A 23896-nucleotide genomic window follows, 5' to 3' on the forward strand; every position below is an offset into this window, starting at 1 on the left:
GACTGATTAAAATGTGTAAAAACTGCATTAACTAAACACTAGGGGTGTGACATGATGCAAAAATGTGACGTTGTGCATCGTGGAAATGTGCGATTCACATCATGGAAATCAGCATTCTATTAATTATGGGTCAAATGCAATTACACTGTTTGAACACCAAAGGTCCCAATCTGCTTAACCCATGGAGTTTATATATAGAGATATAAAATAATACATTGAGAGCACACTGGTCCCAGAATTGCATGATAGGTTATTTGGTTACACAACCACACTATAATCATTAAGAAGAGCTTTTTCATCATTTTCCAGGGGTCAGAGACATTGTTTATTCAATCAAATTTTGGGGAGATTTTTTTCATTATAAAATTTATTTCAACTGATGAATATCAGTAGATTAAATTTACCTGCTAATCTGTTGACACAATACAAAGAACCTCTGCAGGGAGAAGCAGGAGAAGTATTTAAGGACAAGCAAAAGAAAAGAGTACTTAAAATAAAGAGATTCATCATTAAATTAAAAAAAAAAACAACCTTAAAGTGTACATGTAGTTCCTTTGATGGTTTGGATAATAAACAAAATTTATATCTTAGTGTTGTAAAACCTGCTCTTTTCCATAAACATTGGAAAAGAAAAGTAAATCCAAGTTAGTACATTTATCCAGAATAGACCATTTTCTTCAAAGCAGTCCACACATCTTTGTTTAAATTTCAACAAGACAATTATGCTAATATTATTTTAAAAATCATTCTACACCTGTGCTGTGTACATTAGCTTCACAATATCATCATAAATCTTTTCTTTTTATCTACCCCAGTAGCATAATATGCCATAAATATTATTCTGTTTTTTTTTTTTCATATTGTTTTCATCTTTTTTTTAATGTTGCAGTGCTGGAGGATTCCAGGCGGAAGTGCCATCCACGCTGGTATAAGTTTGCGAAAGCATTTCTAATCTGGGATTGCTTTCCAGCATGGGTGAAAATAAAGAGATTAATTCACACGTTTGTTATGGACCCATTTGTGGATCTGTTCATCACCATCTGCATTGTAGTCAATACAATATTCATGGCCATGGAGCATCACACCTACAAGGATCCCAGCAACAAGGATCCCAACAAGGATGTTTCCGATTTGTCCGTAGTTCTTAAAGTGGGCAATTATGTAAGAACAATTTTTTTTATTTTAAGTCACTTTTTGCATTGTAATGTACACGGTTCGAAAGCCCTTATTAAGAGTCCTTTGAGTTACTCATTAAATAGTTACAGGTTCTTAAAAGGGCTCTAGTTTCCAACCCATTCTGACAGAGAATCTGTCTGTTGTAAGGTTCTACATAGAAGCTTTAATAATTCCTCCAGAGGTACAACCAACGAACCTGTAAGGGTTCTAGATTTAAGCAATACTGCATGAGCAAGTGCGGTTATGCTAAATATTGTGCTGTAAGTGCCTTAGCTGCAGTCATGGGAAAAAGAAATAACACCATCCTTCAATTCTATGTTTTTATTTAAAAGGGTCTAAATAACAACTGTGTGGTCCTCAACAAACAAATAACCTCAGATTTCCATATGTTGTCATTCTTCCCCAAAAAGGTAAACCAAAATTCAGAATCCAGGTAAGTACACCCTCTAAGTCAGTAACACGTAGAACCACTTTTAGCAACAATAACTGAGTTTATCAGTCTCTAACATCGGTCTGGAGAAATTTTGGCCCACTCATATTTACAACATTGCTTCAGTTCATTGATGTTTGAGGGCATTTGTTTATGCACAGCTGTCTTAATATCCCGCTACAGCATTTCAATGGGGCTGAGGTGTGGACTTTGACTTGGCCATACCAGCACTTTTTTTTTTCCTTCTTTAGCCATTCAGATGTTGATTTGCTTGTGTGCCTGGGATCATTGTCTTGTTGTATGACCCAATTTCAGCCCAGCTTAAATTGCTGGACAGATGGCCTCACATTTGTCTTAAGAATTTTGTAGTATAAAGTGGAGTTCATCGTTGTCTCAATGACTGCAAGTTTTCCAGGTCCTGTGGCTGCAAAACAGGCACAAATTATCACCCCTACACCATCATGCTTGACAGTTGGTACAAGGTGTTTGTGGTGATACGATGTGTTTGGTTTTCACCAAACATGGCATTGTGCATGATGACCAAACATCTCCACCTTGGTCTCATCAGTCCAAAGGATATTGTTCCAGAACTTTTGTGGTTTGTTCAGATACAATTTTGCAAACTTAATTCACGCTGCTGTGTTCTTTTTTGCCAGAAGGGGCCTTTTCTCCACCGTTTCATGAATGCCATACTTGTTCAGTCTTTTTCTGATTGTGCTATCATGAACATAAACATTTAATGTGCTTACAGAGGCTTGTAGGTCACATGTTGTAGCTCTTGGGTTTTGGTTTTTTGGTCTTTATATCTCTGAGCATTAAATGGTCTGACCTTGAACTGAATGTGCTGGGATGCCCACTCCTGGAAAGTTTGGCAACTGTCGTGAAGACTCTCCATTCACTGTAGAATGATGAATTTCAAATTGTTTCGAGATGGCCTTATAACCCTTGTCAGATTGATGAGCAGCAACAATTGATTTTCTGAGGTCATAGCTGATGTCTTTTCTTCTTGGCGATATAGAAACACACCTGAGTGCTCCAGAACACCAAACTACAAAAAGTTCTGCATTTATATAGGTAGTCACACTTATTTATGATGAATTAATCTTGTGTATTACATTAATAACACCTGGGTACTATTTACTCTCTTAATGATTGCAAAAGTAGGAAGGGAGTACTTATTTTTCCCCACCTTGTTTGTGAATGTTGGTTTACTTTTTGGGGTAAAATGACTACATATTGAAATCTGTTGTGGGTTTTTTTGTTGACACCTGAGGTTATTTGTTTGTTTATGGACATTGGTGAGGACCACATAATTGTTCTTTAGGCCCTGATAAATAAAAACACAGAATTGAAGGAGGGTGTACATTCTTTTTTCCATGACTGTAATCACAGCTGTGCCAATATTCAGTATAACCGCACGATTGTAAGTGCAATACTGCTTCTGTACAACAGTTCTATAAACAAGATATTAATGCAGCTCGACCAATCAAATTCGTGGACTGGAAGTAACTGTTGTATAATTTACCTTTATATCCAAGAGTATAGAGACTCTCCACTGCATAACATTTATTGTACACCTTTATGTCCAGGTTTTCACAGGGATCTTTACAGCTGAGATGATCATCAAGATTATAGCCTTGGATCCTTATAACTACTTCCAAGAAAGTTGGAATATATTTGATAGTGTCATTGTAACCCTGAGTATTATGGAGCTTGGGTTGGAAAATGTACCCGGAATGTCTGTTCTTAGGTCATTTCGTTTGGTAAGAAAAGCTACCTGGAATTATTTATATTGAATAGAAACATTCAAAGAACCCATGATCATTTTTACTTAAACTGATTGCTGAAAAGTTTGTAACCTGTCATTTTTTCATCCTAGCTTAGAGTCTTTAAGCTGGCCAAGTCTTGGCCCACTTTACAAATGCTGATCAAAATCATTCACAACTCCGTGGGTGCCCTCAGCAACCTGACACTCGTCCTGGCCATCATTGTCTTCATCTTTGCTGTAGTAGGCATGCAGTTGTTCGGGAAGAGTTACAAAGCCAACAAGCATAAAATTTCCACAGACGGTAAACTTCGCTGGCACATGAAAGATTTCTTCCACTCCTTTCTGATAGTGTTCCGTGTGCTGTGTGGTGAGTGGATCGAAACCATGTGGGACTGCATGATGGTGGCTGGACAGCCCATGTGCCTAACTGTCTTCCTCATGGTCATGGTGATTGGAAACCTTGTGGTAGGCATATATTTGTTGTATTGTTTTACATTTATCCTAATTTTCCTGAACATACAGTGCCCTCCACTAATATTGGCACCCTTGGTAAATATGAGAAAAGAAGGCTGTGAAAAATTGTCTTTATTGTTTAACTTTTTGATCTTTTGTTTAAAAAATTCACAAAAATACTCTGCTCTCATGGATATCAAACAATTGCAAACACAACACAGGTTTATCAAAAAAAAAAAAAAATAGGTGTGTAACAATTATTGGCACCATTTTAGTCGATACTTTGTGCTACCTCCCTTTGCCAAGATAACAGCTCTGAGTCTTCTCCTCTAATGCCTGATGAGGTTGGAGAATACATGGCAAGGGATCTGAGATCATTCCTCCATACAGAATCTCTCCAGATCCTTCAAATTTCGAGGTCCATGCTGGTGGACTCTCCTCTTCAGTTCACCCCACAGGTTTTCTATGGGTTTCAAGTCAGGGGACTGGGATGGCCATGGTAGGACCTTGATTTTGTTGTCAATAAACCATTTTTGTGTTGATTTTGATGTATGTTTTGGATCATTGTCCTGCTGGAAGATCCAACCACAGCCCATTTTAAGCTTTCTGGCAGAGTCAGTCAGGTTTTCATTTAATATCTGTTGATATTTGATAGAGTCCATGATGGCATGTATCCTAACAAAATATCCAGGTCCTCTGGCAGAAAAACAGCCCCAAAACATTAAAGAGCCACCACCATATTTAACCGTGGGCATGAGGTACTTTTCCATATGGCTACCTCTCTGTTTGCACCAAAACCACTACTGGTGTTTATTACCAAAAAGCTCTATTTTGGTTTCATCTGACCATAGAACCCGATCCCATTTGAAGTTCCAGTAGTGTCTGGCAAACTGAAGATGCTTGTGTTTGTTTTTGTATGAAAGTTGAGAAACCCTTCCAAACAATTTATGGTGATGTAGGTGACTTCGGATTGTAGTTTTGGAGACTTTCTGACCCCAAGAAGCAACTAACTTCTGCAATTCTCCATCTGTGATTCTTGCAGATCTTTTGGCCACTCGAACCATCCTCTCCACAGTGCATTGAGACAATATAGACACATGTCCAATTCCAGGTTGATTCATAACATTTCCAATTGACTGGAACTTCTTATTTATTGCCCTGATGGTGGAAATGGGCATTTTCAATGCTTGTGGTGTTTTCTTATAGCCACTTACCATTTTGTGAAGCTCAACAACTTTTTGCCGCACATCACAGCTATATTCCTTGGTCTTTCCCATTGTTATGAATGACTAAGGGAAATTGGCCTATGTTACCTCATATTTATACCCCTGTGAAACAGGAAGTCATGGTTGAACAATTTCTTGTTCCTAGTCACCCAGGTGTATTAAAATATAAAATATAAATGGATATTAATGGGAATATATTTCAAATATATTTTTCTCATATGAATTCATAGGGGTGCCAAAAATTGTAGCACACCTATATTTAACAAAGATATCATTTTTGATAAACCTGTGGGGTTTTTTTGCAGTTGTTTGATATCCATGAGAGCAGAGTATTTTTTAAAAATGTTTTTAACAAAAGATCAAAAGGTTAAACAATAAAGACAATTTTTCATAGTCTTCTTTGCTCATATTAACCAAGGGGAGCAATTTTAGTGGACGACACTGTATGTTAATCTTTTATTTCCAGCTAATTTTATATGTCTATAAACAGAAGGCATTGTCTATAATACAGGAACATTAATTGTTTCTTTACTAGCACCCCTTACAAAATGATACCTAATAGAATCAGATCTCTGTATTATATGCATGTAGTGACATCTTATCTTACCTCTTTTAGGTTTTGAACCTCTTCCTGGCCTTGCTGCTCAGCTCTTTTAGTGCAGATAACCTGGCAGCCACAAATGATGACTGTGAAAGGAACAACTTGCAGATTGCTATTGCTCGTATCCGCAAGGGTGTCGCGTACAGTAAAGCCCGTCTGCACAGCTTCTTTCACAGCAACTGTTTTAGAAGGACAGAGAATAAAGTAAAGGAGGAACATGGCCTGAAAGATGGCAAGAAGCAGGCTGAAATGTCTACTCATACCACAGTGGAGCTGATTAAAGACCCAGGGTGTGAGAAGGAGGCACCAGGTGCAGACACTGGCTCTGAGAATTTCATCTTCAATTCTAGCTTGTCTATCTCTGTACCCATAGCCACTGCAGACTCTGACCCTGAGTGCCACAACATGGACGATTTAAGCAGTTGCTCTTCTGACATGGAGGAAGATAATGAGGTAAAGTAGCTGACTTTATTAGTTACAAATAGATAATTAGTAAATAAATAGTGTGCACAATAAATAGTGTGCACACAAATAGTGTGCATAATGATCACACATTGATCATCAGATTTTATGTCATTGTGTAGACTGAAGAGATCCATAGAGTCCATACAGTTTGGCTTTGTATAAAGTTGTATATTCATACACATATGCTTCCACTGTCTTAGACTGAGAAGAAGGCTATAGCTGTTTGACATTTTAGGATCAGGAACTCTAGATTACATTATGCGCCATTTAAGCATGCAAGTGTGGTGCTTCTTGTTTTGGGCTCCTCTTGAAAACATACATAATTGCTTTGTGTTATTTAAATAGGAGAAAAGACTGGTGGTTGGTGGTTTTCTGCAACCTTTTATATAGTGTAATATTTTCTCCTGATGTTTATAATGAATGAGCTTTAGCATAACATTTAGTTAAAATGGCCAATAAGTTAATATTTTTTGGTGTATGTGTAGCAGCCTGGTACAAAAACACTGGAAACTGTTATGGCTAAAATCTGGAAAACAGATAAAAAGAGGAAAAATTTTATTTTGAAACTAAAATAGGGTTTTTCTGCCTATAATATATTTTGACACTGGAACCAGAAAAATATGTCAGAGCGATGTGGAAATTTCTTATTTAATTTTTAATCTTGTCTTGGCTGTTTTCCTGGGAAGATCATGTTGGGTAAGGAGCCAGTTAACAAAATGCAGCGGTAAAAACAGTCTGTCTCATACAATGAATGTCAGTTTTTGATCAAGTTGTAGAAAAGTTATGTGTCATAGCAAAATGGACATAATCCTAATCAATTCGGTTTGTGTCATGTGTTCATGATGCTCATGTATGGAATCTTGAAATATACTTTTGGTAACTAGAATTATAAAATTCTAGGATTTTACTTATGGTTGACATATAATACATGCAAACAGGAAATAGTATAGTTCAGTTCAGGAAGGCCTGTAGTTCTCAAAATTATATATAGTAGAAAATGTCTAAATTGTACTATGTTAAATAGTTTCCTAAGGTGCCACATATGTAGTACTAAATAAAGCTTTCTTCCTGCAGTCCCGGAAGAGCATGCTGATATATTTTTTCTCATGCTTACTCCTCTTAACCTGGTTTGTTATTACAGCTCTTTCAGAGATGCTCTCAGGATTTCAGACAGGAGACTTGTAAGACTCATTTACTGAACGTACCACACCTACCATATAGATTGCATTTACCACTCATGAGAAGGGATACATAGTCCCATGTAGTTTTTGTGACTGAACTCAGATTTTTTTGTCTCTTTTCAGTCCTCTCATATTTCCTGATATATGCAGGAAGAATATGTTCTCCATTATTCATTCTTTTTATTTTATTTCATTGTATATGTGTTGTTTCTGTGGGACTATCACATCTTGAATGAGCAGCATTGCTTATTTCATTGATGGATGTATGTTTGATTGGTTTGACTTTTCCTGTTGTTCACTCAAATGTCACAGAATGCTCTTACTGATTACTTTAACCTGAAGGAATGTGTTTTGGTTCCTAATGTCAAAATTCCTCAGTTAAAATCATTAAATGAGTGTCAAAACATGTCTGATGACATTTCACATTCTCCATATTGGAATGATGAAAGCAGAATTTGGCAATACTGTAAGCAGGTAAAAGATAAATAAGCTTTCTTTCTACTTTATTCAATAGGCAGAGACTAAAGTGGCTTGCATAGATATTCACCCTCCTTGAATGTTTCCATATTTTTTAATGTGGAGTCCATAATATTGCAGTGGGTAGAAAAATCGAAATAGTTTGGAGAATTATTTACAAACAAAAAATGTCAGCATGTGTTTCAATAAGTATTCACCCCTGTTACTGTGAAATGTCTAAATTAGTTGCGGTGCAAACACTTGCCATCTGAAGTCGCATAATTAGTTGAATAAAGTTCACACTATAAGTGCAAACTATATTGTTCTCTTATGGAATATAAGATTCATGACATATAATCCCAATTAAGTGTAAGTTCGAGGTTTTAGATTGTAACACTACAAAATGTAGAAAAGTTAAAGGAGGATGAATAATTATGCAAGGCAATGTGTGTGTGTGTGTGTGTGTGTGTATGTGTATGTATATATATATATATATATATATATATATATATATATATATATATATATATATATATATATATATTCTGGAAGTAAAATTTGAGGATTTGGTGGTGGCCTGCTTACATCATACCCAGGAGAACCTCATTAAAAGCAAAATGCTGCTGGCTGCTACGTGTTTTCCGAGTGGCACTGATGGGTGACCTTTTGCTCACCCCAAGAACCATATGTGTTTTAAAAGAGTTGCATACAATAAAGGTAACTGAATTTTCACATTTTTGTCCCCAAAGATAACTAGCAACAATAATACAGCTTTTTTAAATTCAGTATTAGCATGATGAAAATCTCTTAGAAAGTAAAAAATGCGACAAATATTTGCTTGGTGTATATAAATTAAATTTCACAGACATTAAAATTGTAGTCCTAGGAATGTCTCTCTGAAGAGGTGCAGAGTGCCAGTAACCTAATGGCATCTTTTAGAGAGGTCTAAAATTATATGAATATTACATATGAAAAAGGAAAACATGTAATTGTTGAGTCAGTTTATTTGTTCATGTAAAAACTGTCCTGAATGTACTGAAGTGTTCATATATTTGTGGATATCAAAGCTTTAAATGAACCATGCTCTTAATGCATGCTTTTCAAATAAAGTGTTATCAAGTTTACCTACAGAATGTTCCTTATTGCAACCAAGCTCTTACCTACAGTATCTATCATAGCTGAACTGATTTATTATTGAAAATCTGTTTGAAGATATTCGAAGCTGCATTTGCATATTGAAACAGTCTGTGGGTACATCATTTGATTGCCTTTGCATGCACTTTGGTATGTGAAAAACAGTCATGGGCTGAGCTTGGCCTCATGATGGTCATTAGCCGATGACTTGCCTCAGATGGTGGACTTCTGAGGAACTGTGTGTCATCTCCTCAGTGATGCCGTGATGACTGGCTCCATCCGAGATGTTGTCATGGAGATGTGCTGTGTGTGTGCATTGCTCTTATAGAAGCTGTCAGATGGTATGAGCTCTTCAGAGGGCAGCACAGTGGACCTCCAGCCCCTGAAGGAGAGAAGAGAATCACTTGACTTTGAGCTTGAATTACCTGTGGATGATCCAGAGGCTTGTTTTACACAAGGTGAGAGAATCACTGCAGGGACAAACTTACTACACTCACCGTCCATTTTATTATGAACACCTGTACACGAGCACATTCATGCATTATCCAATCATGTCACAGCAGTGCATTGCATTAATTCATTACAGGTCAAGAGCTTCATTATATTTAGAGTGGAATCTGAGGCTATAGTGGGCACAGGCTTACCAAAACTGGACAGTTGAAGATAGATAAAACATCAGTTCTGCCCAGTTTCGGTGAGCCTGTTCCCACTGTAGCCTCAGATTACTGATCTTTGCTGACAGTAGAAGAGCATGATCTTGACTTCTCATGTTGGAGCTGCACTGCCTCGAGGTACAATATGATGTGTGTTCTGAGATGCTTTTCCGCTCACCATGGTTGTAAATAGTGGTTATTTGAGTTACTGCCGTGTCAGCTCCTGTCAGTTCAAATTAGTCTGGCCTTTCTCTGACCTCTCTCATCATGGGGCGTTTTCACCCGCAGAACTGCTGCTCCCTGGATGTCTTTTTGTTTTTCAGACCATTCTATGTAAATTCTAGAGACTGTTTTGTTTTAAAAGTACCAGGGGATCAGCAGTTTCTGAAATACACGAACCAGCTCATCTGGAACCAGCAACCATGCTAGGATTAAAGCCACAAAGATCACACTTTTTCTTCATTCTGATGTTTGGTGTGAACATTAACTGAAACTCTTGACCTGTATTTGCGTGATTTTATGTATTACACTGCTGCCACATGATTCAGTCCATACAGGATTTGCAGACTTATTTGTGATTGTTGTGGCTAAAATTGCTTGATTTTGCTGCAGGTTTTTTCAAAATTTGTATTGCAACAAAAAATTTGCGGAGTTTTTTGTGCTGTTTTTGTGGAAAACTGCTTGAATTGGTGAAATTGCAATTCCATTAAATTGTTTTGTCTTTTGCAGTGATGTTTGTTGGTAAATGAGACCTTTTAGCTGTAATCCTGTTCGACGCTTATAAATCGAAGAGGGCTTTGGCTAAATGCGCGTTGAGATGACGTCACATGGCCCAAATCTTGAAAAATTTAGAAAAATTGCAAGCTCCTCCGAATCTAGATTTATAAATAAACAAAAAATGAATGCAAATAACCAAACATAACTTTATCTTTACAATTTATTTACAATATTTACCAATAACAATGATAAGATAATAGCTATACTAGTTGCGTAAAACTGTTATGGATTTGGTTACTAACCACTACTGCAGCTCAGATCACTATATGTCAGGCCGGCGCCGATATGTTTAAGTTTGAGATGTCAGTCATGTTCATTAACGCTTCAGCGATAAGCAGTTGGCGGAGAATAATACAAGTAGTGCTACCATGCAAGATTTATAATTGGTATATACTAGGCTTTTGTCAAATAGTATCACATGGTATTGGATGTTGGTTTAGGAGCACTTTTTAAAAGTAAATAAGCATGGCGTCAGACTGATACCTGATACCAGTATCAGCAGTGGTTCTATGCAGGTCTCTTTCCAATGATGTATGGCATACAGGGGTAGTGAAAAAATAACAGCAGAATGTAGTCCATAATTTTGTATATCTGCAAAATGGACCTATATCACAGATGTATATATCTGTATTAATATACTAAATGGACAGTGAATGTAGATACAATATAGGTGTACCCAACAAGTATCCAGTATATATCTGTGTGTGTGTGTGTGTGTGTGTGTGTGTTTCTATGGAACCCAGATGTTTTCTTTGTAAATGCATATCAAAAAATTTATGAATCCCCTACCTAAGAATGAAAGTTCTTCTTTTTCCCAGCCTGTGTGAACAGGTTTCCTTGTTGCAATGTGAATGTGGAAAAAGGCAAATGGAAGACGTGGTGGAACATCAGACACACCAGTTACAGGATAGTGGAGCATAACTGGTTTGAGTCATTCATCATCTTTATGATCCTGCTGAGCAGTGCAGCACTGGTGAGGAGTAGTGTACTTTTGTCAATGAGGCGTACGTGTGCACGTGGTCATAACAGATCTTATTAAGGCACTGAAAAGAACAATAAGATTTATATTTAATGTGTGATATTTGGTACTGTGTAATGTAATGTACTGCAATGTAATACATTTTCTGGATTTTGTTTTAGGCCTTTGAAGACATATACATTGAGAAAAAGAAGACTGTAAAGACTGTTTTGGAATATGCAGATAAAGTGTTTACCTACATCTTCATATTGGAGATGCTTTTGAAATGGCTGGCGTATGGATTTGCTAAATACTTCACCAATGCGTGGTGCTGGCTTGACTTCTTGATAGTTGGCGTATGTACTAATTTTGAAAATTGACAAGCACGTTTGAAAATTATTTTTGACGCTGATTTGATTCATGTTCATACTTACTGCAATTACCTTTTTGTGGGCAATATTATTTGTGCCTGTGTATTGTGTGTATTCATTTGTATGTCAGGGAGATGGGTGCTACTGCATTTGATGTGTATCTGAGCGTGATTCTGTTTGAAAGGGATTGAGTGAGTGAATTGATTGCCCATTTGTAGGTCTAAGGCCACTACTCATGGGACTAAACTGATGGAAGGAAAGAGGGATAAGATGAGACAAATGAGAAAAGTGGCTCCTGATTACATCATTTATATTTACCAGTGTGTGTGTGTGTGTGTGTGTGTGTGTGTGTATGTTGGTGTGAATGTGTGTGTGTTTGTAGGTCTCCCTGATCAGCCTAGTGGCCAACGCCTTCGATATTTCAAAGCTCACTCCCATTAAATTTCTCCGTACACTGCGATCCCTGAGACCCCTTCGAGCTCTATCACGCTTTGAAGGCATGAGGGTAAGAGGCACATCTATTACTTTTGCTTCCTGGCCACTTGCTGCACAAATAAATCGCAACTGTGGTGACTGGCAATCAATATGGAAAATGAAGCACATAAAATTATAGCATAATAATACTAAAGCCCTTAATTATCAGAATCAGAATCTCTTAATAGCCAGTATGATTTATAGACAGGAATTTGCAGTAGTGAATTCAGATATGCAAATGTAGTAATTAAGGTGTGTGCAACTGACAGTAGGTGTCAGTAGGTGTATATAAGGTGCTGTGTACCAGTTCAAAAGTTCAATAATAAAATGGCTTCCAGAAAGAAGCTTTGCTGGTGGTGTGATGTGGGGGGAGGGGCAGTTGCTTTGTACTGCCTACGAGATGGTAGCAGGGCAGAAAGGTGTCTGCCAGTGTGGATATTGTCTACACAGATCCTTTCAGCTCTCTGTATTTAGCTCTGGAGGAATATAGGCTCTTGATACAGGGGTACTTGTGACAGATGATCCTCTCAGAAGAGCAAATGACCTGTTGGTGTCTGAACTTGGAGAAAGCAGATGTAGATTGGAACCAGATGGAGATGGAGGTGGTGAGGATGCTCTCCATGGTGGCTGAGTAAGCATTGACCAGTTGGTTAGTCAGCACCTAAAGCTGATTGTTCATAGCTGATAGTAATTGTGCTAAAAATAGTGGTTTAAGTGAACAACTGGAACCTGTCATTTGTAGCAGGGCCGCAGTGTTAATGAGATCCCTAAAGCATTGACGTTAGTAAGTGTGTATTACGGATGTAACCGAAAAGTGCAAAGCTATGTTGTGTGTTTAACTGTTTTGGCACATGAGCAGCAGGTTTTTACTTTCATGCAGGTGAGTGGTAAGATATGAAGCTTACAAGACTAAGAAAAAACACATTCATTAACGTAAAGACGAGTCACCGTGCCATACGTTTACAATATTCATCCATTCATCATTAGTAACTGTGTCACAATGTTTTAAATTAGACTACTAGATTGTTTATATTTCCAGAAATAGAACCAAATAAATGTATTAGAAAATATCATGGTAGGTACATACCAACTGCATGAGCAGGATTACAAAAACAATCCCAGCACAAACCTGTAGGTGAGACCATTATAAACTCGAGTGATGTAGCTGAGGTTGAGAAACTCTCAGAGCCACTTCTACAGTACCTCTAGGGTTTTTTCCCCCAGCGTGTTCCATTGTTTCTGGGGATATAGTGGTAGGGTTCATATTTAATAAGTCTGGTTTAGGCCACTTCATGTAGAAATCTGAATACAGATACAAATTTAAATATTTGGTACACTAAACAGATACAGATACAATTACAGATACAGATAGTAGCATTGTGTTACACCCCTAGTGTGTATATCACTAGTGCAGGCCACTTTGACTCTGTACAGATTCTATCCTTGTCTCCACTTCTGACTCTTCTGACTCCAGCCAAATGTGTTTCAGAACATTGGATTTAGTCTCCATTATCCTGAAGGAAGGTTTGGTGAGCTGCACAAGAGCTGCCCATATTAAATTGTTGGCTGTAATTTGAACTGTAATGTAGGTCAAAAGGTTGACAAAAAGGCATTGCTCAGTTCTGGACATTACCTTGATGCAGTGCTATGTTTGGCAATCCTTATAATTTTACTACACAACAATGGGGAACTGCTGGTGACAGTGCAGGATAGATATGTGCATGCTTAACAGTAGGAGCTTGAAAGACATGGTATTAATCAAATGATTGCATGTTATAGTTTGCTGCATGGCTTTCCTTATGTGGTAAACACCAAACTCTCCCATCTGTAAGACTATCCTTTCATCACTTTACTGGATCTGTGCTGTTGTTTGAAAAACTACACATTTAATCTGTACGTATCATTTTCTTAAAATTTTTAAATATACTACCTGTATTTAATTCTTAGAAATAGGTTTGCTTATTAACTCTAAACAAATACTCACGACATAGTAATTCCTCAATGAGTTTTTTTACACATACTTAAAAAAAAAACACACAATAAAAACAGTATGGCCTGCACAGAAGCTTTCCTTTCCTCACCTCTCTTTGTGTTCCCTGCTACGGCCATGGATCTAGCTTTTTTGACAACAATTTGTGGCATTGTGGTACTTTGAATTGTGCATTTTGGCAGTAACTTTACTCTTGCTTTCTCTTTAAATTCTTGTTTTGCAACTTCTGATCCACTCCTAAGAAAATGCTAACTGCAAAATAAAATGGATTAGAGGACTTTCTGGGTGTAACAGTATTGTAATCCAGTGTTTTACTGCTTTCCAATAGGTGGTGGTCAACGCTCTTTTTGGTGCCATTCCCTCCATCGTGAATGTGCTGCTTGTCTGTCTCATCTTCTGGCTCATCTTTAGCATCATGGGTGTCAACTTGTTTGCTGGAAAATTTTATGAATGTGTGAATGCAACCTCTGGCTCTCGCCTGAATTTGAGCCTGGCCTCGAACTTGACCGAATGTTTGTGGTTTGGCGAAAGTGCCCGGTGGAAAAATGTAAAGATCAACTTTGATAATGTTGGAGCAGGATATCTGGCTTTGCTGCAAGTGGTAAGTAATAAAGTATTCTTTAAATAAATGACAGCTTGATATCTAAATGTCAAAAAAAGTTTGTGTTTCTGTTCATTTATATCAGTCTTTAAATTATTTTCCTGTGTCCTCTCAGGCAACTTTCAAAGGCTGGATGGACATTATGTATGCTGCAGTAGACCACCGTGGTGTAAGTTTATGCTTTAAAAATGCTTATGTGTGAGCTCCTAGTGGTGCAACAGAAAAGTGTTTGCCCTATTGTTGAAAAATCGCAAGAGAGCAAAACTGGCCATGCTATCTGGGTGGGGCACACCTATTGTGGGCATCTGTGACTCATGTATGTGGAAGAGGGCAGTGACCACATTCCTTCAAGTAGCAGTTTGAAAAGATGAAGTGGCTGCCGTCATGTCTCTCAGAGGATGCACATGCTAGCCTTCACTCTCCCCGGTTGGTAGCTGCTGTGTTATAGAACGAGAGATGGCTGGTGGGTATGAATTGGCAAATGATCAAATTGGGGAGAAAAACAGTGGAAAATTGTAACATAAGCATTTAGGATTGCGCTAGTAGGCGAGAGTGTATAATTCCATATTCCTGACATTTACTGCTCTTTGTACCTGTGTAGGTAAATCTACAGCCTCAGTTTGAGGCAAGTCTGTACTACTACATCTACTTTGTAATTTTCATCATATTTGGGTCCTTCTTCACATTGAACCTTTTCATTGGCGTCATTATTGACAACTTCAATCAGCAGAAAAAAAAGATAAGTATTTATTTTAACATTAATGTAAACTCTTGTAAACTGTTCTGTTATAAAGTCTCTGTCAATATAAATAGCTAAACAGTTTATTGCATATTATATCAGTTAATTGTTAGATGTTAGATGTTATGCTATAGCTCTTTTAACATTAAAGCATAGGTATATTTAGAACCATGCTTGCATAATATATATATATATATATATATATATATATATATATATATATATATATATATATATATATACACACACACATATATGTTAATATATTAATAAAATAAATACACATGTAGTCGTTTGCAGTAAATTTGCTAATTCAAGGGCCAGAGTATCATGAGAAGTAGTCTGATTTTCCAGTATAAATTGGAAATGTAACTTTGCTTTTCTCAATTACTTTGGAGGCCAAGACATTTTTATGACAGAGGAACAGAAGAAATATTACAATGCTATGAAGAAACTTGGCTCAAAGAAGCCTCAAAAACCAATTCCCCGGCCATCGGTAAGACATTCCACTGATTATATACTACCAGTCAAAAGTTTGGCCCAACCATTTCATATAAGGTGTTTTTTAAATTATTTTTACTATTATTTACTATTTTAGAATAATTTACATTTGCATTTACATTTTATTCATTTAGAAGATGCTTTTATCCAAAGCGACTTACAAATGAGGAAATGCAAGCAAAGTTATATATAAAACGGAGAACAATACAAATAGTGCTACCATACAAGATTTTTAATTGAGTTCTAGAGAAGCAAAGTGCACAGAGTAGAGGTGTAAGAGCCATAATAATAATGACATTAATATGACAATAATGGCATTTCATAGTTATTCTGTTTCATATAATGTCTATGAAATAATATATGTGGAATAATGCCGTGAACAAGAAAATTGTGTAACAAATTTTATTTCAATTTCAAAAACTATTTTACATTTTAAATTCTTAACAGTATTCCTTGATCACACTTGGCATCTTCTCAACCAGCTTCATAATGGCACTTCATCCAGGAGGCTTTTGTTAAACTTCCCAAATTGGCCGAGCTCCTCACAGCTTCCCCTAATTTCTAAATGAAAAGTACTTAATTAAAGAAACAATTTAATTTTGAGTAAAATTTACTTGTTTTCAGTAAAAATTACTTATCAAAATGACATTATAAATGAAATTTAAACATGGCCATAAACATTCCTATTTACAGTATATTTGTCTTTCAAACACCTCAGGTTTTTGTTTTTTCTTTGTTTACAGAACAAGCTCCAGGCTCTTCTCTTTGACATTGTAACAAATCAAGCTTTCGACATCTTCATTATGGTACTTATTTGCCTTAACATGCTCACTATGGTGGTGGAATCAGAAGATCAGAGCCAAGAAGCACGCACTCATCTGAAAAGGATTAACGTGGTGTTTGTGGCATTGTTTACAATGGAATGTGTACTAAAGATGATCACACTTCGACAGTATTTCTTCACTAATGGCTGGAACATTTTTGACTTCGTAGTGGTTATTCTCTCAATAGTTGGTAAGATTTGGTGATTTGTATGTGATCAGAAATTGTGTTTTATATTTAGGGAGCTACCATACAATGTACTTGTAATGTTCCTCCTCTGTTTGACAGGCACATTTGTCTCTGAAGTCATTAAGTACCTGTTTTCTCCAACCTTGATTCGTGTTGTTCGACTTGCTCGGATTGGCCGAATTCTGCGGCTCATCAAAAGTGCCAAGGGAATACGCACCCTTTTGTTTGCCTTAATGATGTCTCTCCCAGCCCTATTCAACATCGGTCTTCTTCTCTTCTTAGTTATGTTTATCTACGCAATTGTTGCCATGTCACAATTTGCCTATGTCAAGAAGGAGGCTGGAATTGATGACATGTTTAACTTCGAGACTTTCGGCAGCAGCATGCTATGTTTGTTTCAGATCACTACATCTGCAGGGTGGGATGGACTCCTGTCACCCATTCTTAACAGGGAACCTGACTGTGACCCACAGAAAGATCACCCTGGCAGCAACGGTAAAGGTGACTGTGGCAACCCAGCTATTGGTATCATCTTCTTTGTTAGCTACATTATAATATGCTTCTTGATTGTGGTGAACATGTACATAGCTGTGATTCTCGAGAACTTCAGTGTGGCCACAGAAGAGAGTGCAGAGCCATTAAGTGAAGATGACTTCGACATGTTCTATGAGGTGTGGGAAAAATTTGATCCTGATGCTACACAGTTCATAGAATACAAAAAGTTGTCTGACTTTGCTGATTCCATTGACCCACCGCTGCGTATACCTAAGCCTAATAAAATCCAGCTAATTAATATGGACCTGCCTATAGTTAGTGGGGAGCGAATCCACTGCCTGGACATCTTGTTTGCATTTACAAAGCGTGTCCTAGGAGAAAGTGGTGACATGGATGGCCTTCGCGGGCAGATGGAGAACCGTTTCATGGCCTCTAACCCTTCCAAAGAATCTTATGAGCCCATCACTACAACTCTACGCCACAAGCAGGAGGATGTGTCAGCTGTCATCATTCAGCGGGCCTACAGGATGTATGCCAGGAAACAGAATGTAAAAATAGCCCCCAGCACATACAAAGAAGTTGTACAGGAGAATGGAATGGTTTCAAACAAGGTCCCAGTGACAGACAGGTTTAACAATCACTCTGCTTCAGATAAATCTGACACAACATCCTCAACCATTATCCCACCATCATATGCCAGTGTAACACAATCTGGTAAGAACAAATATGAGAAAGACAAGAGGGAAAGGGAAATAAAAGTAAAAGATAACAAGGAGTGGTAAAGATAAAATGATTTTAAAAAACACCTCATATGATTATGTTTATATTATAATCATATATATGGATCAACTATACTCTTTTCCAAAGTGTGGGTATATATGCCATAGTGGGAAAACTGAGTTTTGCATTTTGCTATCATCTTATTGAACTTATTATTGTCTTTAAAAATGTCTTTAATGATGTTGTTTTGTGGAAACATTTTGTCTTTCTGTCTTACTTTGGCATCCTCCCTTTTTCACTGAAAGAAAGCCATTAAATATGTTCTAGCATCTACTCATGCATTCTGGGACCATCCGTAGTTTTTTTTTTTCTGACATCCTTCCTGCTCTCAGCATTGGTTTTGTCGTGTATTACTGTTGAATCTCAAACCTTGTTGGAAAATGAATGGAGGATTGATTTCCATGCATTTGTGAAGTCATTTGGTTTTATCAACTGCACTTCCTCCCCATTATGTTTGCAGACATTATTGTCGTTGTCCGATTAAGCCATGTACTTGTGTAATGTTTTTGCTGTAAGACAATAACCATGCTTCCAAACTATGCCTTCCCCTCGTGCAGAGATTTTGAAACATGGATGTTTCTGGAACACATGAATCTGTTTGACCTCCAGTGAATTACTTTGTTTACAACAGACATTTCAGGGAATTTTATCTTTTGAAGAAGTTGATGAAACTTTTTTCATGCTTGATTATGAGCAGAGACATTGAGCCACGTTATGTTGAACTCTGTAGTGAGATAGGATTGAAACAAAGCCTCTCAAATGCTGCATGAAACAGAAGCAGACAGTTACTCATGAAATCCTTGGGGAATTGGTGGTACTTATGCAGGAATTATCCTCCAACATCAACCAAAGAGGGATCTGCATGCTGCAGCAAATGAGACAATGTATGTAAATGTGCCTATGAATGTAATATTGATTGTGTATGAAGGAGCATACCATACACAACATAAACTGGCAGAATCAGCCATAACCAGCTGTAACTACACTGTTTAATTTAGCATGAATACAAATCTTGTCCTATCAGCACCATTTGATTATACCAGTGTAGATCATGCATTTGGACACAGTTCATCTGAAAGATTGATTGGATTTGCTATGCATTCTGGGTATTTGTGTTCTTTTACATTCAGGCAGTGCCACAGATTAGATCCTGCCAGAAAATTGGTCATACTAGCTTTATTATATTCATGGAACACATATTTGTATTATTATAATGCTAAACATATCCAACTAAAGAATTTTGGTGGAAGACTGCTTTAAAGACGAGAAAATAGGACACATGGACAGCTATATGAAAGAAAGTGTTGTATCACATCCAGTATTTCAGGATGGCTCTATGCCTCACAGGTGCCTCTTAGCCATATTAGAAAGCCATTAGTATATGTGCCTATTTGCATCATGAGCATACAGTACAAAATAAATCCATTAATAAACAAACTACTCTTTGGTTGTACCTTTAAAAAAAATCTATAGCAATTTAAAGTCATTCAAAAATTCAGAGCCAGTAACTTCCACTTTTGGGAAGTTACTGTGCAAGTTCCCTAAACATTTGTTCTTGTAGTCCATTTGTTCTTGTACAATTCATCCATAATGCATACTAGCAGATATATTGTATGAATATGAATTGCGTAGCATATTTTCTATACAGCATAGATTATGCTTGATAAATAAATTTCTAAAATCTAGTCAGAGACAGGTACTAAAATATGTTCTGTTCTAGTCAGCAGGAATTTAGGAAGAAACAATGTGTTGAATAATGCCTATATTGCATTACTGAAATATACTGTATATTGCTTTGCTTTTATACAGTGTGTGTGTGTGTGTGTGTGTGTGTGTGCGCGTGTGTGTGTGTGTGTTATTTGTAAAGGGATTTGAGATAAGAAACACACCATGCACACTTTTTTTTATTTAGTTACTTCCTTCCAAAGACTGTACTCTGAATTTCTGTACTGTGTATTTGACTCTCATTTATACTTTGAAGAGGTGTCTTTGCAAACTGAGCATGGTCCATGTGCATTGACTAATATTATCTATGACTGAAATAGAGAATATCTTTGGTTGATTATATCTGTGCCTGGAATAGTGTGAGCTACATTCAGCAAATCCTTGCATTTGTTTACATTTTTTTAAATGAAATTTTATCAAGTATATTTCTATTTTGTTCTGAATCAACTGCTTATCCTTAAAGACCTATTATATATGTCTCACATAAACACTGCTATGATCCTGTTCTGTAAGTGTGTTATACATGTACTAACACCATTTTGTTGCCAGTGAAATATACATTTATATGAAATGAATGTTTTGATTACGTAAGCACAGGTAACAGATGACATATTTTATATATACATTAAGCTTGTAATCTATTATTCTACTGCATGCAAGATACTGCCATGTGTCAAATGATAAAGGAAGACAAAAGAATAAAGAAGTCATGTAACTTGGGAATTCGTGTCCTATTCCTTTATTTTTTTCATCTTCATTTTTAATTAAATAGCCAGTTGCATCATTCACATCATGTAATGCTGTAAAAATGCTGTAATGTCATTATAGTTGTAATTTTAGAAGAAACAAGACTAATGAATGTCCAGTAACATAATGGCCATAGAAAGATTGCACTGTTATGCGCTATTGTGTTCTTCTTTTAGCTGAATGAATTCCTCTTAAAATGTGTTTAAATCTATGGACCAGCTGCAATTTTTGAAATGAGATTTAAAGATGAATAATTTAGGCTATGCAGATTAAAGTCCAAAAGGGAATTGTAGAATTGTTCTTTGTTTTGCATTTGTTTTATCAAATGTCTATCATGAATATTCTAATAAATATTATTTTGCAGACCCAGCATGTAAGATTTTTCACTACTATTGCAAACATTAGTTTAAAAAGACTTTCTGGTCCATGTGCACACATAATAAGAGGCCTATGAGCAATATGGCCTGTTTGAGCAAGAGACATTGTTTTATGGCCATAATCTTCTGTCTCAAGTGACTAACCACACCTAATTATGAAAGCATTAGTGCCCTGTGCTCTTCCAATCACCCTTTTTATGACTTTCAGCGTGCTCATTTCAGCTGAACCACAATCAGCATTAGGCTTTCCACGTTGCCGGAAAAGACCCGTTTTTTAGAGTGTCCATTTCTTCTATTGCAGCTAATGAGCACTTAAATGTTTTATCTCCTCATTCTTAGATGGTGAAATGAGGGCGTGTGTGTGTGTGTGTGTGTGTGTGTGTGTGTGAGTGTGTTTGGCTGTGTGTGCATAAAGCAAACATATAGAAAGCACTTTGATTTATACTCAACAAAATACTTGTATCTGTTAGAATGGCCTGTTTGTGTATTTAAAGAGCTGATCGTAAAGCTTCCCTAATTGTGTTGCACTTCATTTAGAGGTCCAGGAACTATTAGTCTTATTGACTAGCGTTTATTTGAGTCTAAGACACTTGACCACAAAACATAGGCTGTTAGTATTTCATTAGATGCATGATGTCTGCAAATAGGTTAGTGGCTACTTTTAAGAATTATTAACATAGTATATAGGCTTTTATAAAGTCCACACTATAAAAAATGCTGGGTTATTTTTTCGACCCAAACGCTGGATTGAGCATTTTGGGTCATTTAATTAATCTCAGTCTTGGGTAGTTTTTGGGTAGTTTTGTGTAACCCAACCGCTAGGTTACTGGCTGGGTCATTTTCGCTGACAGTTGAATCAATACACCCCTCCCCCAACACGATGCATCAGCCCAGCTCCTTGGATCAAATTAACTCACCTCAGGTGGAGGTAGCGGTTTTCACACAGACAGACTAAGATTTATTTGGAGAAACAAGGTTCATATCAATATATTTATTCATAAAACCATTACTATACATTAGAAAAAACAAAAATGTGCGATAACAGTCCAATTTACATGGCACTAAATGCACCGCTACCGTCGTTAGCTTTATCTTACTTGTTTCTAATGCCCATGGATCGTAAATTGGTTACTCAGTTGTTTTTTTGTTTTTTTAAACGTCTCCTTTGATCAAAATCTGACGTGTTCCTCTTAAATATATGACTTATTTGAGCCATTTCCTTCAAAGTCTATATATAAACACCACTTTAGCAGCTCTAGCAATACATTTCTGAACACCTTCTTGTGTATAAATAAAGGAGATACCTTTATGTCATATATGTCATATATGTCAGATAATGTTGACATTTTTGCTTATAATGTGTTAGATTTCACATTTTCAAAGGGTAAAAATAAAATATTAAGCCATATATGAAATAAAATTAACCCAATGTTTTTGTAAAATGAAACCATTCTTTGGGTAGAAAAACCTAATTTGGCTTGTTTTTAACCAAGTGTTTTTAGAGTGCACAGACAGTTTTCATTCAAAGATGATCTATCGAGACCTGCACACAGAGACATTGCACACATTGTAATACTATGCAATGTAAGTGGATTGAAGAAATAAACTGAGTAAATAAAAAAATTAATCAAAAAAATAAGAAAAGAAAAAAGAAAGACAACCTAAGTTATTCAGGTTTGTATTATGCCTATTCAACCCATTTCTTATTCTTACTATTTCTAATTCTACTTTCATGCTACTGTAACCCTTTAATTTCCCCATGATGATTTAGTTGATTAAATCTTACCCATGAAAATAAATAGATAGATAGATAGATAGATAGATAGATCGATCGATCGATCAAGGACCCAGTAAAATACAACAACCACAGCCTAGTTTTGCCTTATTTGTTGAAGTCTTGGTCATTTAGAACGATCCTATTACATGTTCTCTTTTAAAAGCTATTGTCATGAGCATGATTTTGTTATTATATGAGTGAAGTAGAACTGTAAGACTCAAGTTAGAGGCTTGGACTTGAGTGAAAAGTAATTTATTAGTAATTTTAATTAAGCCTCATGTTTTGATATGTGTAAATGCTGCTACAGGCTGTACAGTAATTCCTTAAGGTAATTCAGTACGGCAGGGTGTAACCAACACACACACACATACTCAGGAACCCATACATGACTAGACTTGACTTGTGTTTAGGGATACTGGACTTGGCTTCATCAAAACACAGTGAATTTCAAAGACTGATATTCAACAATTACCTGCTGACTTAAGCCTCAACTTGAATTTTGATTGTAACCAACTTGACTAGAACACTGTTACACCTAAAGTGTGGCATCAAAGTCACCCTACCAGATAATGAGGCCTCACCAGCAGCAGCACATGACCATTGGTTTCATGGACATAGATGCAAACAAAATTATGTCTTGATGCTATCACTCTTGGCTTATGCTACAGGCTAATATTTAATGAGGTTTTAGAGAAACCCCATAATAGGCGGGTGAGATTGAGCAGTTTTAGACATATATTTATTCAATAGCATTTGATACAGCAGTTGTGTTTTCCATCACAGTGAGTAAGGTGCACACAAAAAGAGCTAATATAATTAACCAGGGCTGCCAGGTTTCATCTAAAAAAAATTCCTGCAAAAATACCTGAAATTAGCCCCACAAAATCTGGCACTGGAAATGGGAGACACAGTGGAGTATGGAGCATTTTAGCCTAAACAGACTAAATTGGCATAAAAACCACAACCCTGGCAAACGTGTCATTAACTGTCCTGTCCTGCTTCTCCTTCAGTGAAAATATTTATAGAGTGA

At 36.7% G+C, this 23896-nt stretch overlaps 1 protein-coding gene across 2 annotated transcripts in view; it reads left to right on the top strand.

Moving 5' to 3' along the window:
- Positions 1-18540, top strand: part of scn1laa (sodium channel, voltage-gated, type I-like, alpha) — a 33490-nt gene extending 14950 nt beyond the window's left edge. For both annotated transcript variants that reach the window (XM_053627111.1, XM_053627112.1), the window contains exons 13-26: positions 890-1161; positions 3196-3369; positions 3486-3839; positions 5670-6107; positions 9219-9348; positions 11139-11293; positions 11461-11634; positions 12032-12154; positions 14442-14714; positions 14830-14883; positions 15316-15453; positions 15845-15949; positions 16698-16968; positions 17065-18540. In XM_053627111.1, coding sequence (XP_053483086.1) covers positions 890-1161; positions 3196-3369; positions 3486-3839; positions 5670-6107; positions 9219-9348; positions 11139-11293; positions 11461-11634; positions 12032-12154; positions 14442-14714; positions 14830-14883; positions 15316-15453; positions 15845-15949; positions 16698-16968; positions 17065-18242 — 3839 coding nt within the window. In that variant the 3' untranslated portion in view covers positions 18243-18540. The remainder of the gene's footprint in view (positions 1-889; positions 1162-3195; positions 3370-3485; positions 3840-5669; positions 6108-9218; positions 9349-11138; positions 11294-11460; positions 11635-12031; positions 12155-14441; positions 14715-14829; positions 14884-15315; positions 15454-15844; positions 15950-16697; positions 16969-17064) is intronic.
- Positions 18541-23896: the final 5356 nt, after the last annotated feature.

Source organism: Ictalurus furcatus, chromosome 6, assembly GCF_023375685.1.
Source record: "Ictalurus furcatus strain D&B chromosome 6, Billie_1.0, whole genome shotgun sequence".
NCBI classification, from domain to species: Eukaryota; Metazoa; Chordata; class Actinopteri; order Siluriformes; family Ictaluridae; genus Ictalurus; species Ictalurus furcatus.